The sequence below is a fragment of the Centrocercus urophasianus genome, unplaced genomic scaffold (assembly GCF_019232065.1).
Source record: "Centrocercus urophasianus isolate 14NV4802_14NV808 unplaced genomic scaffold, USGS_Curo_1.0 seq_14, whole genome shotgun sequence".
Taxonomy (NCBI): Eukaryota; Metazoa; Chordata; class Aves; order Galliformes; family Phasianidae; genus Centrocercus; species Centrocercus urophasianus.
In genome coordinates this window covers 46,314,709-46,331,527 of record NW_024884586.1, presented here as the reverse complement: position 1 = coordinate 46,331,527, position 16,819 = coordinate 46,314,709, and the positions used below count along the sequence as shown (strand labels likewise).

General features: G+C 37.5%; 1 protein-coding gene across 6 annotated transcripts in view; it reads left to right on the top strand.

Annotated features, from left to right (window-relative positions):
* Positions 1 to 16,819, top strand: part of SYNE2 (spectrin repeat containing nuclear envelope protein 2) — a 155,073-nt gene that overhangs the window by 50,840 nt on the left and 87,414 nt on the right. For all 6 annotated transcript variants that reach the window (XM_042814203.1, XM_042814205.1, XM_042814202.1 and 3 more), the window contains exons 43-55: positions 659 to 1,003; positions 1,483 to 1,617; positions 2,164 to 2,307; positions 3,532 to 3,684; positions 4,991 to 5,146; positions 5,524 to 5,789; positions 6,976 to 9,091; positions 9,385 to 9,707; positions 10,178 to 10,322; positions 11,038 to 11,253; positions 11,645 to 11,910; positions 12,673 to 12,829; positions 14,745 to 14,900. In XM_042814203.1, coding sequence (XP_042670137.1) covers positions 659 to 1,003; positions 1,483 to 1,617; positions 2,164 to 2,307; positions 3,532 to 3,684; positions 4,991 to 5,146; positions 5,524 to 5,789; positions 6,976 to 9,091; positions 9,385 to 9,707; positions 10,178 to 10,322; positions 11,038 to 11,253; positions 11,645 to 11,910; positions 12,673 to 12,829; positions 14,745 to 14,900 — 4,578 coding nt within the window. The remainder of the gene's footprint in view (positions 1 to 658; positions 1,004 to 1,482; positions 1,618 to 2,163; positions 2,308 to 3,531; positions 3,685 to 4,990; positions 5,147 to 5,523; positions 5,790 to 6,975; positions 9,092 to 9,384; positions 9,708 to 10,177; positions 10,323 to 11,037; positions 11,254 to 11,644; positions 11,911 to 12,672; positions 12,830 to 14,744; positions 14,901 to 16,819) is intronic.

Here is a 16,819-nt window from a genome sequence, read left to right as displayed (position 1 = left end):
GTCAATTGAACAGAAGGTAAAATTGTCCTCGTGTCAAGCACATAGACTTAATTTGGTTGGTTGTAGATTTATGGGGGGCATAATGAAGGAAGAGATTGTCATATTTGGTGTTAGTATGTGTCTTCAAATTAGCAAGAGAGGAAGGTTTATGTGAGTGTCAGTGAGCTAAGTTCAGTTGTAAGAATCATCTTTCACAGGCAGGTAGACATTCTCCTGCAGTTTGTTGGGCCTGAAAACAGTCTTGTAGCTGTGAGCATAGGTACAAAAAGCTGAAACTGTGGCTCAGATATTGATCAATGCTATTCCTCTACCTCCAGAAATTGCCATACCTCTAACAAATTCAAAATTGAGCAGTAAGAGAGGTAGGAATTATGTTCTTAAAACTTGACTGGGTCACTGTGCACCTCACAGAATTCTGCCTGATTGTTTTATCGTTGTCTTAATGCATATTGCTTCAGATGATCACTGCTTGTAAAAATGTATGGCTTACTAAATTTTAGTATGTGATTTTCTGCAGCAAATAGGGCTTCCTGTACTTCTCAGCTTAGTTTGTTGTTCACAGTAAATATTTATGATTTTTGTGACTGACTTTTGATGTTAGTGTTAAGTATATTGAGTGAATATATGTTACAACGGCATGTTTTCTTCCTGTTCAAAGGAACAACAAGCACCTCTTTGTCAATTTGAAGACATGTTGAAGAAGATTTTGGTTTTAGCAGAAACTGTTAAACAAAACACTTCTTCACCAGGACAGAAGTTTATTGAGGATGAAATTGAAGCACTTCAGAGTGAACACAGGAGTCTTGAAGAAAAACTTGAAAATGTCAAGCAAAAGAAAGAAAATATTTTCAGTGAAGCCCTTGAGTTAAAAGATGATCTCACGGATGGAGTACAGATGGAGAATAAGCTGAAGAGGGAGATGCAGATGATTTCAGATACTCCTATTGCTGCAGAAGAGGGCACCACAACAGCAGAGTTAAGGGAGTGTTTGGAAATGCCAACTGTGAGTATTTTTCCTGACAATAATGGCAGTGGAGAACTGGTTCAAAAGAGGCATGGGTCTCAAATGCCTTTTGTATGTTGCCTTTTGTATCTTGGTTGTATTTGTATGTTTATTATATTTGTATTTGCCTTTTGTATATTGCATCCTACGTTCTGTCCCCCCATTGCATCCTACTATCTATTCAAAACTGCAACTTTCAATTCAAGCACAATCTGCGTGCAATTAGATAAAGCCTCCTTTGTGGGGGGAAAAGTGTGTAGACAGGAAAATTACAGATGTGCCTCTGCCAAAAAATCTTAGCCTTTTCTTTTGCAGTAATTTAAGAACTTAAAAGAGTTTCTCATATATAGTTAAGAATTGCTAACAGCTGCAATACAATATTTTTTCCTGTTTGTTTACATTTTAAAAATAGATTCACTTTTTAAATATTAAAGTATATTTGCAGTAAAACAACTTTTGTGTTATATTATTTCTGTCAGGGTCAAGTTGTAATTGGGAGTGTATCGGAGAAAGAGAAGCAAAATGGTTCTCTTTTGGAAGAAAGCAGGGTGTTGTCAGACAGCCCATTACAAAGTATCCATCAAGGAAAGGACAGATACAGCCAAACTGCTCAGGTACCTGTCTAATATGTTTTAATAGATGTCACTTTGAATATATGTGTGTCTGTTCAGTGGCAATGCCTACTTAATTCCTTAAAATTTATGGTCATACAGAGGTATATTTTCCTCGTCAGTTAAAAGGAAGGATACAGGCACAAAGTATATTGTGAGAGGTCACTAATCTGGAACTGCTGGTCTCTAGATCACCTCAGAATAATTACACCATAAATAACTTCATCTGTGGAAAGCTGAAGGAGGAGTCTGGCGAACTCCCTCATTGCTCTGACCATCCATTAGTAGCAGCTGCAGGCAGAGAGATGACCATTGAAATAACTGACCATAGAGAAATTTCTGGAGCAGTAGAAATAGAAACTGTTTCATAAGATCCTGGCAGACTGATCTGAGCAAGTTTCCCCAAGAAACTGTGTTCGGGTTACCACCGTTCATTAAGCTAAACTGAAGAGCAGGTAGGAAGATTATGGAGCGCAGTGTTCTTTGGTAAGCTTGAATTTTGGACTGCGACTTCTACTGGTTGTAAACATTTTGTGTTTTTCAAACCAGGAGGAAGCTGATGAAGAGAGCCCGGCTATGGACAGATGTGATGGAGTCCAAGAGAACCTTCTGGACAGAGCAGATCTGGAAAGGCATCAGGATGACACTGGTATTGGAAGTGACGAAATAAGAAGGGAAGCAAGTCCAGTGAAGGTAATCAGACATGAAATTAAAGAAGGTGATTGAATTTGAGGGTGTATTTATACAATCTCGTTGCAAAGGGGATGATACTACTAATAAATAGTAAAAACCTGATATTCTTACCTGATGTGTGGTATACGCAGATTAAATATGCATTAAATTTCAGAATCCTTTCTTGTAAGATTAAAATTTGCATGGAGGGATTGTTTTGTTACTGTGAGCTGCCACGAAGTGGCTTTCTGAGGACATGATATTCCAAATCACTTGTCTGTATTGTGATGCCTTTAAAGCATTTTGTTTGAATACTGTTATTTTGCTTGAGCCTCTTTCATTTATTTAGATTTCTTCTTTACTTTGCATGTATGAGGTTGCATTTGAAATGCTGTGTTCTCTTTTGTGCACCACGATAAAGGAGGAATTTTGACAAAATAGAGCTGGAGCTATGATGTGTGGGAAGAACTGTGTTGGAGATAAAGAGCTAATCCAGGGGTCTTGTTGCCATCATTACCTCCCTGAAGAGTTGTTATATAGATGATGGAGCAATGTGCTTGTCAGGCTTTTAGTTTTAGCAAACAGCACGAGATGCTCAAGGCAGTGTAGCCATGACAAAATGGAGCACAGTGTGCATTCATGAACTTGCTGAGAATTGGGATAAATTAGCTCGTTCTGGGTTGTGGGTGCACTGCTTTCAGTACATATCCTATCTGACCTGTAGCCAATAGCCTAGGTATCCCTGCAGCACTAATAAATTGCCAATTATGTGCTCTCCATCGTGATGTGCTGTAAGTATTTTCCATTCCTTATTTTGTGTATACGTGGCTGTGAATATCCTGCCTGGTAGCTGGTTATGTGCCTAACCACAGACTGTCTGCAGTGCAGTGCAAGATTGGAAAAGCCTAAGCCTTTAAAAAATGCATTTGAGACAGCATCCAGGGGTACACAGTTTAAGGTCTTGCTTAGAATAATGAAACATGAGCAGCGTAGATCACAGGTAGACCACTTGCAATCTATAATTTTTCCCAAAAGTTATAATAAAAATTCAGCACTGCTTCTTCTAAGTGGTTTTCTTTGCCATAACCTTGTACACAAAAATTTAAGAGATGTAATTGTGGCTTTTCTAATTCACCTATAAGTGTGGGCTTCATAAATATGCTTCTCAAGTATTGTAATTACTACTCAGTACATTTGATTAGGGCTTTTTTGTTACTTGCTTCTTTATTAGTATCATTTTTACAGCAAAAGGAGAAACCTGCTGATGTCAAGAATCAATCCTACACAGAAGATGAGGAGCAGGTTCAACAGAGCATGTGCTTGAAGAGTCGAGTCCTGACACCTGTAACAGCTGAGACAAATGGTTTGGAATCTGACCCCCCAGTCTCTACCCATGAGGTAAAACAGATTCTGGTATTTCAAGTTGCACTTGTCAGAGTTATTGGATTTTTGTTACAGAGGGCTTCAGCTGAAGTTCTGTTATAACTGAAGAAGTAATTACTGTCACAGAGAAATCAAGCTCATTGTGTATAATTCAACTTCATGTCCACAGTAATTTTGAACTTTATCTGAAATACTAGCAACACTTCTTTCATTTTTTTTTTTCCAGTGGATCTGTTCAAAAGAGCAGTGTTGGTTTTCCTAACCATCACAATCAGTATTTTATACATAGGCCTTCTCTTTAAGTTGCTGTTTGCTACAAGGTTCTGTGTTACTGTAGTCAGCTGTGATTGTCTTTGCCATCATAAGGAAGGGAGATCAGAAAGCTGAAATCCAACAGAAAATAGAGAAAGGAGAATTAATTAAGAAGTTGAATGAATAATGAAGTACTTTAATAAATGGCATCACTAAGTGTATTCTTTAAGAATAATGGTGTTTCAGCACAAATAGCCTGAGAATTCCCTGAGATTATTGTTCACCCTGTCCTTAAAGTTCAAGATGAAGCCAGTTCCAGTCTTTGTTGTTAAATCTATAGGCAAGTCTGCCTTTCCATTGGCAAGTCGTATTTGGGACTTTGCATAGGCAAAGGGCAGTAGGTTATGCTGGCTTCCTGAAGAAATCTGTGTGTCTGGATAAGAAACCAGGATATAGATTTTGGACTACACCGTGGACAGAAGCCAGAATCATATTTGGCATGTATCCCCATTATTGTCAGTTTCCCACAAGCCTGCACTGTGAACAGTGAGTAGCAGAGCCCTGAGTTTATTCCTGAAGAATAGCCCGTGTAGCAACCTTTGTTCCTCTGCATTCTCAATTTTTCCTCTGTCTCTCACCACCTGATGAGCTGAAAAACGACGGGAAACATTAAAAGCAATGTGCAGGGAGACTGACACCGTCTGTGTATCTGTATGTCCAGATGAGTGTGAGAGGCTGAAAAGACCCATGTGTGTGTACAGCAGGGAAGGGGAAGACAGGGTAGATAGACCTCTGAGTTTGAGTTATCAGTAGGCTGAAGAGTGTGCAAGGAAGATGTTACTTGAGGAAGGAGATGTCAGAGTTTCAAACTTTCGTGGAGATTTCTTAGCTAACAGTGCTTACAGGCCAGAATGACTGCAGAGGTGGGTGGTAGTGATGGGAGGGCTTCCTAGGAGGAAGCAAGAGCAGGATTTAGTCATGGCTTAAACATATGAAGCCAAGCATTGCAAGCAGAAAACTTACCATTTTAGGAGTTCTTCAGAAATAAATGTACTGTTTTGCATTGCAGAAGGAAGGTGCAGCAGGGGTTGATGAGAAGGAACTGTTTCCTGGAGTGCAAGTAAACACTGAGTATTTTGAGGAGGAACAAAAGGTCAATGAGCTGAAAAATGAAGTGGCTGAGCTGGATATTGTGCTTATAAATGAGCAACTGAAAGAGCTGGAGGTATGGAAATTGCAAAGCCCATTCCTCAATGTTAATGTAGCGATACACTTACAGAAGTATGATTCAGTTGGGCAGAACAAAATTGTTGCATATTATCTTGACTGAAGTTTGACTCTGTGGTTTAGACAGTTGCATAACAGGTAATCTACAAATACTGTGCCTTAATTGCAAATATGTCCACATGAATGCCATCTTTTGTACTGATCTTCTGAAGTGTGCCAGTGGGTACACCTGTGATTGCATGTGTGCTTCTGTGATGTGTGCTCATTACATGTAACCAAGGAAGTGTATGTATATGAATGTATCAGTATTCAGTGCTGAAGCTGAAGGTAGTTAAGATCTTCTTCTAATCCTCCCTGTGGTGGGCTTGATTGTAGAATTTACAAACTGAGCTGGAAACGTGGAAAGCAAAATCTTTGTGTCTGAGTCAGGAAACGTTTCCTGATGCAACACGATCAAACGGAGCAGAGCTGCAAACCCCAGAGCCTGTGGTGCCTTGCTGGGACAGGCTGCTTCAAGAACTGGATGCTGTTAAGGCAGTAAAGCAACAACAGTCCTGTTTGGTTAATGAGTACCAGAAAAATCTTTCTGCTGCTCAGTCTTCAATGAAAAATTTGGCAACAGAAAAAGATAACATAAAAATGTAAGTATAATTGTGGGTTTCTGTTAATAGATTGCAAACAAATATGGTCCTTAACTTAATGTTTCTGATACAACTGATGTGGGCTGAATTTCATGCCAAGCTTCAATAATGCTGAGACACATGTTTTATACATCTCATTAATGTTTGACAGAAAGAGAACTCTCACAGGTTTGTAAAGTGATGTTACAACTGTACCTGGAGTCTTTAAACTGAATTATTACTGGTGATTCTCTACTGTAACCTTTTAGCAACATCTACTCACTTTTGTTTTTAGGCAAAACAAAGAAATTGGTTGCTTTGCTAAATATCTGTATGGATGCCATATTAAAATATTTTTGCAAAATATGTCAGATATGAAATATTGTTTTTTTTTTTTTAATGAATTAGCTAGGAAATTGGAGCAATATTTCTTTTTCAACACTCATTAATTCTAATTCTTTTGCCAAATTTAGTAACTCATAACTCCGAAAAATTAACTTAATTGATAGAAAGGACACAACAATAAATAACTGTAGTACCAATCCAAAGGTAACCAATGCATGCAAAACATTTAGTACTTTTTATGAGTTAACCTTCAAAACATGGAACTTGTCCATCAGTCACAGTAAGGTACCACATTAATTAGAAAACTTAAAACGATTTAGGAAATTGTTGATTTGCAGATTGGAAAGAACTGAATGAAATTGTATCTGCTGGATGTATTTTAGAAGTGAATTTCAAAATGCTCTTCGAAATAAAAGACAAGCAGATGCCTTTCCCCAGATTAATTCTGAAGGAGTGAGAATTTGGAAGTTTTTCTTTTAGCCAAGTTTTTTTCCTAATTGAATAGCAATATAAATTGTTGTTAATTCACTTAGACATAACTTAACAGTATTGTTTATTTTTGAAAAGAGAGACAGCTTTTGTTTTAGAAAGTGGCACATTCTGTTGTATTAGTATATGCTGCTGTTTTAAAGAATACGTGTTTGAATGTACCTTTAACTGCAGAGGTATCTAGAAATAGCTAACACTGTGTGGATAAGCAAGAAAGTCATACTGTTATGGTTGTTAGGACACTTGTGAGAGAGCATTAAGAAAGCTATAGATGTGAATGGAAGTGAATGAATCATCTGTGTGATGAAACTCTCTTAGAATATGTGTAGTTCATGTTTTTTTTTCTTTATAAACCTGTTCATATTTTTGACAGGGGTCCTATGAATAACGCAGTTCTACTGGAGAAAATTAAGGCATGTGTACAGTCATTACACAAAGAAAGAGATGTTCTAAACCAGCTGAAAACTCAACAAGAACTTTTGTCTCAGCATTTAACGTGCATGGACAAAGTGTTAACTGCAAGCCAAATGAGGCAACTGGAGCAGTGGTGGCAGCACATGGAACAGGCAGTGCAGAAGAAGCATGATCAGGTGTTGGCAGAAATCAATGAGTTTAACACGCTTATGGATAAAGCACAGGATATTCAGAGATTGATACAAGAGCAGTATTTACAAACAGAGTTGTGTTCCTCAGCTGGAGAAAAAGCCAAATGCCCCATAATTTGGACTGCAGAGTTACAGAATATTAAACATGGTCTTTCCCTGTTAAAAAGAAAGATAGAACTGCAGATGCAAAGAATTTGGAGCGATGAAGAAAAGATAGCTCTGGAGAGCTGTATACAGGATTTGCAGAGCAAACTGGAAGCTTTATCAGAACAACATACTCCTCAAGATGATGTTCGGATCACTGGTCCTGTTGTGAAGAAACAAGACATAATGAAGAAGCTGAAAGAAAATATTTCATGGGTCAAAGATTCGCTGTCCTCTCTTGATCAGAAAGCAGCACTTTTCCCCTGCGATGTTAAATCCCAGATCAGAAATTGTGAGCTTATGAGGAATGAAGTTCTAGATAGAGAGCCTGTGATTGAAACACTGGGTAATGAGCTCCAGCACATCCTTCCCAACTTGAAGCCAGAGGAGATCTCTGATATGACTTTCCTCCTACAAGCATTACAGAATTCATACAAGGCTCTTGTTTTAAAATCTGTTGAAAGATTACAGCACCTGGAGCTTCAGCTGGAAGAGAGGCAAAGACTTATTGCAGAAGTAGAGAAAGTTCACTGTCAGCTTCGAAATGCAGAGACACTTGGCAAGCCTGATATGAACCAAACCAGCACTTGCTCAGAATTAATCAGTCAACAGGACATTTTAAAGGAGATTTTAAAGGACATACAAGAGATTGAAGGGCTTATCTCATCCCATTGTGAAGAGAGTCAGGTCACAGCTGGGGAACTGAGTCTATCTGAACAATTATTTTTGATTGACCAATTAAGAAGTCTGAAAAATAGAGCAAGGAAGACACAGAGGCAAATTCAGAGTAAATGTCATGAAGTGGGAAAAAAGATAGCAGTCTACAGGGAGTTTGCAGAAGGAATAACTTCGTTGAAACAAGAGCTTAGTGATCTGCAGTGTAGTGAATTGAAACTGGAAGAAGAACTGACAGGGGCCACGCAAGAAGTAAAGAATAAATGCAAAGCACTTGAAGAGAAAGTATTATCTTTACAGTCTAATTTGTCACAAATAATGAAGTTCAAAGAAATTTTTGAATGCATAGGTCTAAATTGGGATTCATTACAGCTGGATGAATTGCATGAATTGCAAACTCAATTTTTTAAAATTAGAAATAAAATTAAAGGGAAGATAACACATTTTGGTAATGTTATTAGGGAATGTGATAAGTTTCATGCACTGCTAAATGAAATCCAGACTATGACATCTGCTGCAAGAAAAGAAGCAAATATATTAAATGATAGATCTAATTCTTCTCCTGCTGAGAATCTTATATCTGCACAGATTCTGCTTCAGACAATTCAACAGATTTTGTGCTTAATCCAGGAGGTAGAAAATCAAATAAACAAAAATGAGGTTTTACACACGCTATTCAAAGAATCAAAGAGGCAAGAAATAAAGAGCCTGGAGACAGATGTTGAGGAATTGAGTCTGTTTCTTCAAAACTTGGTCTCTAGTCTCCAATATGTAAACAAGGAAGATATCCAGAATGTGGCAGAGCATCTATCCCATGCCATAAGGCATGTTCAGTTAGAGCTCCAGCAGCCAATAGTAGTAGACTTGAAAATGATGCAGTATGAAAAGATGCGATGGGAATCAATTCAGAATATGATGTCAGCAGAGTTTTCTGCTATTAAATGTATAATGGAAAAAGAGAGGGAAAGTCAAGAAGAAAAATCTCTTGCTGCTGGTTTAGGAACAAAATTAAGAGCGCTGGCAGATCATGAAATACAACTGAAGACAGACATTGCTGCCCGTGTTGTAAGTATATTTAATAAAAGTCTATGTCCATGTCCGTAATGAAACTTATGATTCTTATGTCCTGCCATCCTTTGCTTTGGAATTTTCCAGTATTGGTGGCTCCTTTATACCCCCTGTCCCTATGTTTGAAGGCATTCAGCACCTCTCTATGGCTACATGGGTAATAGAGGGCATTTGCTCTATGAGTTTGGGTCTTGAAGACAGCCACGTGAAATTCTGAGAAGGCCATTTGGCCATCCAGAGGAGCACAGCAATCTTTCTTGATTGTTCCTTTGTCTTTCAAACACTTTCAGTCTGCTCTGGAGGAGGCATGTAAGGCTGGTGAGCTTTACACCAAGGCTGTTGAGAGGGCTGCCAAGTTCCTTGAGGACTGTGAAGCTGAAGTTTGTTCTGCTGCAGCAGAGCTCAGCAGTTCAGAGGACACCTATCAAACCCCACAGTGGAAACAAGAAGAGTTCGACTCTGCAAAGGCTGACATAGAGCAGTTGTACTCCAAGCTGAAAAACCTGGTGAAACCAGAAGACAAAATATGTCTGGAAAATACTTTAAGAGAACTAGTCAATAAAAGTTTGGCATTAAAAGAGAAGATTCAGAGAAACGAGGCTGACAGACAGAGGTAGGTTCATGTTCCTAGGTCGTATTCCTACCTATGACAAAAAATGGAGTTTAGTTTCTTCTCTTACAGAGCCAGGTAATTCAGCAGAAAGAACTGTTGTTTGTTGTGCCTAGGTGTGACTTTAATGGAAGGAAAATTAACAGATAATAATTGTATTTCTAAAAAAATGTTTGAAAATAATGGAGACTGAAGGGAAGACAGACAATTCTTTCAAGCAGCTCTGGCTGATATGTTTCATGTTCTTACCTACATTTCTTTATCCCTGAGATATTTGTACCTGTATCTCTTTAGTATCTCAGATTCTGGAGCTGAAGTATATAAAAAAACACAAATTGAAGACAGTTTGCCAATTAATTAGTAAGTAATGCTAGTTTAGAAGTTTTTTTTACTTATTGTTCTAGTGGGTGTTATGTTTGGAGAAACAATCAAACATAACAAATTATAATTGGTCTTGTAATTGTTTCCTACAGATATTTGGAAAAATACAAAAGCTATTCCAAATGCAAAGATAAAGTGTGTGATGATCTTAACAATCTGGGAAAGATGCTTGGGAAGTCTTTATCTCAAACACCAATGTCTTATAAGGAAGCTTTGGAGAACTTACAGGAATGCAAGGTAAGAGAGGATGTGAAGAACTTCAAAGACTCGTGCAAAACTGTGATGTAGTTATGCAGGGCATACGATATCAGAGTAGTAAGCAGTGCAGTTATCTTGTATTTAGGTATATACTAAACCACAACATGTATTCAGGTATCTGTAAGTGGACTGGATTACAATGTGCCATGTAAAAGTACATATTAGTCTGGAAAAATCAAACATTACCTGTGCTTTAGTCGGTGTTGCATTTCTGTTCGAATTCCTCATTGCTGCTTTGCAGGACCTGGACTGATCAGATTTCTCAAATCGCTGTTATTTTCCCTAGATGGGAAAGTCAGAGTACTTCTACTTCCCCATCCAGGACTCTCTTGCTTTCTCCTCACCATACATCTGCTACAATGAACCTTTCTGCTGTCTTGTAGTACTCACCGTATTACAGACTCTTCATATGGTGTGTCTGTAACTAGAGCTCGTTCATTTCCCTTCCAAATAACCATAAAGTAAAAGCAACCTAATTTCTCGTGTGTGCTGTTCTTCTGATGGTTTTGCTTGTTTTATTTCCCTTTTCTCCATAGTCTCAGCCAATACAGAATTTCCGTCAGTGAAACTGTATTTAGCCAGTTCAGTGAAGTGATTGCTATTTTAATAGAGGATTCTAATCATGTTACTTAATGCTTCATTAACACTTCTGATAGGCTGTATTTATTTATTTGCTTGTTTGTTTTTGCATAAGATTTTAGTCTCCAACATTGACTCTGCTGAAGATGATCTTGTGAAGCTAAGGCAGGTCTCAGGAGAGCTGATGAGATTACGCAAGGGAAGTGACAGGGCCCTGGGCAGGATTGTAACAGCACTGTGGGAAAATTGGCTGGGTTTGCTTGAGGCAGCAAAAGAGCTGGAAATCAACTGTGAAGAACTAAAACAAGAATGGAAGTTCATCAACGAGGAGGTGAGTTGCCTAACAAACAGCAAGTTTTGAGGAATGTGGTTGACCTGAGACCCTTAGATAGTAAATCTACCTGAGCAGGACTGAGATCAATACAGAACATTGCTTTTTTTTCCACACCAATCAGCCAATTACCTCCAGACTTTCTTGAACCTGGAGTCAGGAATGATGGGGATGTTTACAGCATACATTGTCTGAACCCGGCATGACTCTGTGTGTGGCTTTGTTCTTTGTTAAAACAAACTCAAATGTTTTGCCTCCCATCAGAGGTTCAAGCTTTCTGGATATGCAGTTCCTACTATTTAGTTATGCATATGAGTAAATAAATAATATAACTTATGCTGATGAATTAAAAAAGCACTTGAGCTCATTCTTTGGCATGCTGTTTACTTAGCTGGAACGAGAAGCAATAATTCTTGATAAGCTCCAGGAAGAGCAGCCAGAAAGTCTTAAAGAAAAGGAAAAAGCCACCAGAGAGGAACTGGTAGAATTACTGGATTCTGTGTATGCATTTGAGGAGAACATCAGCAGGCAGCAGCTCCTCTTGCTCTTACTTCTTCACCGAATAAGGAACATCCTGAATACATCTGAAAACATGGAGGCAGAGACTGCCCTTCCTGCCTTATGTGAGATAAAGACAATGCAAGACCGCTGTAAAAAGTAAGTGGTACAAAAGATTGGTGGGAGTTATAACATGGGAGTTATAACTTGTAAGAGCAGCATTTTATTAGATATTGAAGAATATATGAAAGATGTATTGACTTAAAAAAGATAGTGTGCTGAGTCACACTAGTGCTCCATCTAACCCATCTGCTGTCTTCAGAATGGGCAATGAGAGACACTAGTTGGGGAGGAAGACTCAAGCCTGATCATGTCGTGTGGGGCTGCAGTTCAAATGTAGGAGAGAATATTAGTGTTCATGATTGATTTTGGAAGCTCCAAGCTCTAGTGAACTTGAATGAGATGTACAAGTCTTCTACTCTTCTGAAAGTCAGACCTTGCACGTTTTGCACTATTTTTACCTTAATTAGTGCCTTAATGACTGTTTAAGATTTACCTCAAATGTTTTTTGCAAATCTGAGACTACAGTCACCCTTCTGCATGCTTTATTTTTTACATGGAAATCTTTGTTAATGTCTTTTTTCTCTGCCGTGGTTTTCAGACTCTGAGATTATGAGCTGTTTTCTGGAGCGTCATTCCTGGTTAAATAGCCATGCTGTCTGTTTAGCAATATCTGAAGACTCACTTTCTAAGAAATTGAAGCATAAACGGCAGACACTCAGAGATTTAGTTACATAAAATGATATGAAAATACAAGCAAATGTTCTGGATATTTACAAAAAATTCTACATTAGGTGTGGTCTGATAACTTCTACTCCATAAAATCTAACACAGTGTATTCTTGCTGGAAATCTGTCATAGGTTGTATGAAAAGACTCAAGACCATAAGAATTTGATACAATCTGAGATTCAAGAGAGGAACAAGATCACCGAAGAAATAAATGCTGTGAAAAATGCGTTACAGAATGCTCTATCTGTGCTCTCCCAAGATGCTGTTGGAAAGGCAGCACAGCTAAAGGTTAGCAGTTGTCCTGTGACTCTGTGGGAATCTTTGGAATATATTCTCTTTTATGTTGGGGCTTGAAATTGCTCCAAATAAAATTAGTTGCAAAGTATGTATATCCATATGCACACTGAGTTAAAGAGAATGAGTCTGGCTCAACGGGAAACGATTGGCCTGCCCTGGAATTGATTTGCACTCTTCTTCCTCTACTAGCTCATTTAGCAGAAGCCTTCATAGATTGGTAAGAGATTCACAACCAGCGTGCCTTTTAGGAAGGACTGCTCAGTGTATACCTTGTACTTTTTCCTCCTCTGCATATCTAACCAGGGCAGCTTTGAATGCTCTGGATCTGATTCCACATAAGTCAATTAATCTGGTAACTGCTTTCAAATTGTGACCAGGACCACTGATCCACCAGCTTTAACTCTGCACAGTTCCAGTACATTTTAAAATACATTTCTGTCATTTCAGTATATTTCTGTTAGCCTTCTTTGAATACTGGACTTTACAAAATGCTATTCCTATTAGTTCCAGAATCTTGGTTTATATGTGTCTATTTATTTATTATTTCAATCATGTTGATTTAGTGTTATTTTATTTATGTTCTCTTAATTTTTAGATCTTGATCAAAATTTTATTTTTACTATATTTAAGTTATTTTTAAACTTTAGAACGTTATCATTTATTTATTCTAGCCGACTAAGATCTGTAGAGAATTTGAGCTCTGTCAGACTAACCCCCTGGAAAAAAAAGGTGACACTTTTAACAGCCAAATGCTTTCCAACTAACCAACCTGTAAAATGTGGGCATGCATTTGTATACAGAAACCAGTTTGCAGAGACCTGCTTTGGAGGTTTTCCTTTGGACACTGGTGTTGTAGCTGGTATTGTAACTGATTCTTGCAAATTCAAGTCGGGGAATCTGTAAAGTCCTGTAAATACTGGCGTAGTGTTAATTGGTACAAGGGCTTACTTTGCTGTAGAATTAGGCACGCAGATGTTTCATGGTTTCATTTCATTTATTTATTTCTATCAGAGCCAGTTGTCTTGAGATGACAGGAAATAAATCAATTTCAGACTCTCATGTATATCTTATGTGAACTGCATTTGTATGAGAGAAAAGATTCCCATGCAAAAACTGGGAGTTAATGGAAAAAAAGATGTTAATTTTAATGCCCGGTGGGAGCTTTTTGCCCAACAGCATCGTTAACGTTTGAGTTTCTCGAATAGCTGAATAGTGGGAAAAGGAGCCATAAAACAGAACTTTCCTACTTGAAACTCTAGAAAACCTTCAAAACAAATGAGTTTCTTCATTCTTTCTGCAAGAGGACTTGGGTCAGATTTTATTTCTAGGCCACGGGCTCTAGACAGTTGTTCAAGTTTCTTTTATCTCATAAAACCAGCATTCTTCATGCTGGACTGGAAACTACTGCTTTGAAAGGAGCCCGCTGTGCTGCTCTGTATAATTGCCTGAAAGCAGACACTTCAGCTTGAAATCTGTTGCTTTTTGTGGCTTTTGTGTTGTTAATAATAATGAGGGAATGAACATTGGCTATTAAACATCTTTAAAAGAGAAAATACACTTTTGGCAGGAGGGACGGCACAAAGGTTACCATTTAATGGTTGGTGCACTTTCTATGATTACATTGGTATACCTGTCAATAAATACCAATACATCAGTTGCCTGACATGGAATAGTATCAAGTTTAATTAATTCTTATAGATTGAAAAGCATCATTTGATTAAATGAGGGAGTATTTCTTGAGGTTAATCTGCTTGCAGAGGTAGTCAGAGTAGGATTTGTGTCTCAAAAACAGCTCTTCTGACTCATACTCGTGGCAAGAAATGTAAACCACAAGATATCTGTATATATCTACACACATGCATGTGTGCTCAAGAAAAAAATGGGTAAAAAAATCTCTATTTCATAGGAAGTTCAGAGTGTGATTGATAAAGAAAGTCAAAATCTTAAGGATATCATGGAGAAACTCCGGATCAGATATTCTGAAATGTACACAATAGTTCCTGCAGAAACTGAAGCACAGCTGGAGGACTGCAAGAAAACTTTACAAGACTTGGAAGACAAGGTAATTGCTTATGTGATTTTCATACATACTTCTTTGTATTCATCCAGCAAGATTGGATGAATTTTGTAACTTCAAATTTAAAATTAAAGCATTGATTATTTTTAAATTCACCTTTTTACTTCAGGTGAAAGGGTGTGCTGAAGAAAAAATTCCTAATGTTAACTGTCTTCTTTTAGAATAAACTTCCAGTAAGCAGCTGAATATGAAATGGTGGTGGTGTTGAAAGAGAGCATGATAGAACCACTAGCAGCAAGGTCTTGGATATGATATAGATGTGATTTTCTGTCCAGTCTGGTTCTTACGCTGAGCTAGTAGTCAGAGTTGGTTGGAGTATTAGTTAAACTTAACTGAGAAGAGTTTTTACAGTTGAGTCAAAAGACTCCTTTGAAACCACTTTTAAAAAAAATAAACTTGCATGTATGGTAAAGGATCACAGCATGGCTCTTTGTACCACTTCTTGGGACATGACAGCATTCCTTTGAAAGCAGGCAGAGTATTTGGGTAACTAAATTACAATGAGATGCTTTTTTTGCAATGTTTTCTGTACAAAGGGAATGTAAGCAGTTAACTGAAAACAAAATTAAAGGAAAGTAATGTAATATTCAAAGTTTGGGATGAAATTCTCTTGTGCTATAGCTATTGTTTTTATTCATTTCTTCTCAAAATGAAAAAAGAATTCAGTTAACTTCTTGCAGAAATAATTATGCCAATTTTGAAGACTAAATTGTAGTTAATTTGATAGAACCTGAAAGATTAATGGAACAGTATTTAAATCCAATGACTCTTTTTGTCTGTCAGATTATTCATTTGTTTTATGTTGTATTGAATATTTAGAGACCTATTCGTTACAGTTTCTTAGCTTTAATTAGGTTTATTTTTACAGCTTTCATTTCAAATTGGAACAAGTCTTTTCAGAACTGACAACTAGATAGGAGAGAGAAGGAGAAGGAGGAATAAAACAGTGTTTATGCTTTGGGTTGATTTTTGTTTTTGGTTTGCTGTTTCAATTTCTGAGATGAAAGATTATCCCAGTGCATATGTTACGTGTTGAAGTGCAAGAATTGCCCTGGAAACATTTCAGTTTTGAGTAGAGAAAAACAATACAGAATGTATTGGAGTTTTTTTAAATGCCTGAAGGAAACCAGATGAATTCTATGGGAACTGGAGATCAGTGTAGGCGCATAGCAGGAGGTACCAGTCTGTGCTAAAATGAATTAACTTGTCTTATTTTAATGGCATTCTACTTTTTTCTAAGCTAATGTAAGAATGAACATAAAATGTATTTCTGATGCCATGCATTTTACGTGACAAGTACTATAAATGCAGACCACTAAGAGCTACTGAAAAAAAATCCTGGATGAGCAGAACATTGACAGATACAGCAAATTGTCTGAGGAACGACAGAAGTCTATTGAACAGCCTGCTTTCGTATTTCCAGCTGTGTCACATTGCTCATATGTGATTCTGTTCCATGTTTTTGCTTTGTTTTGTGGAAAGAAACTACCACTGCACACATCAGTAATTTTTCATGCTGAATATACTTCAGGGTAGTAATAATGCTGAAATGTTTGGTGATTACAGTCTGAGTTCCTTTTTCCACAGAGTTGTAGGCACAAAGTATGGACTAGACTTGATAATTTGTTTTGTATAAGCACGAGTACCCAAGAGAAGGACTGTAGGTCTTTTTTCCTATACATTTATTTTAATTACTGTAGTTTTATCAACAAAGTACCTTAGTATGGGTATTATATTGTTCTGACAATACCTGTCAGAATCTTAATAAACTAACAAGTAGAAAGAAATAAAAGCAAATAATTTACTAAATGAGTAACGTTCCTTATTTCTCTTCCCACAGAAGGGTAGGTATTTCAGAATAAGTAGTGACAAACCTGTGTAAGTGGTAAACTAGAAATCTCATG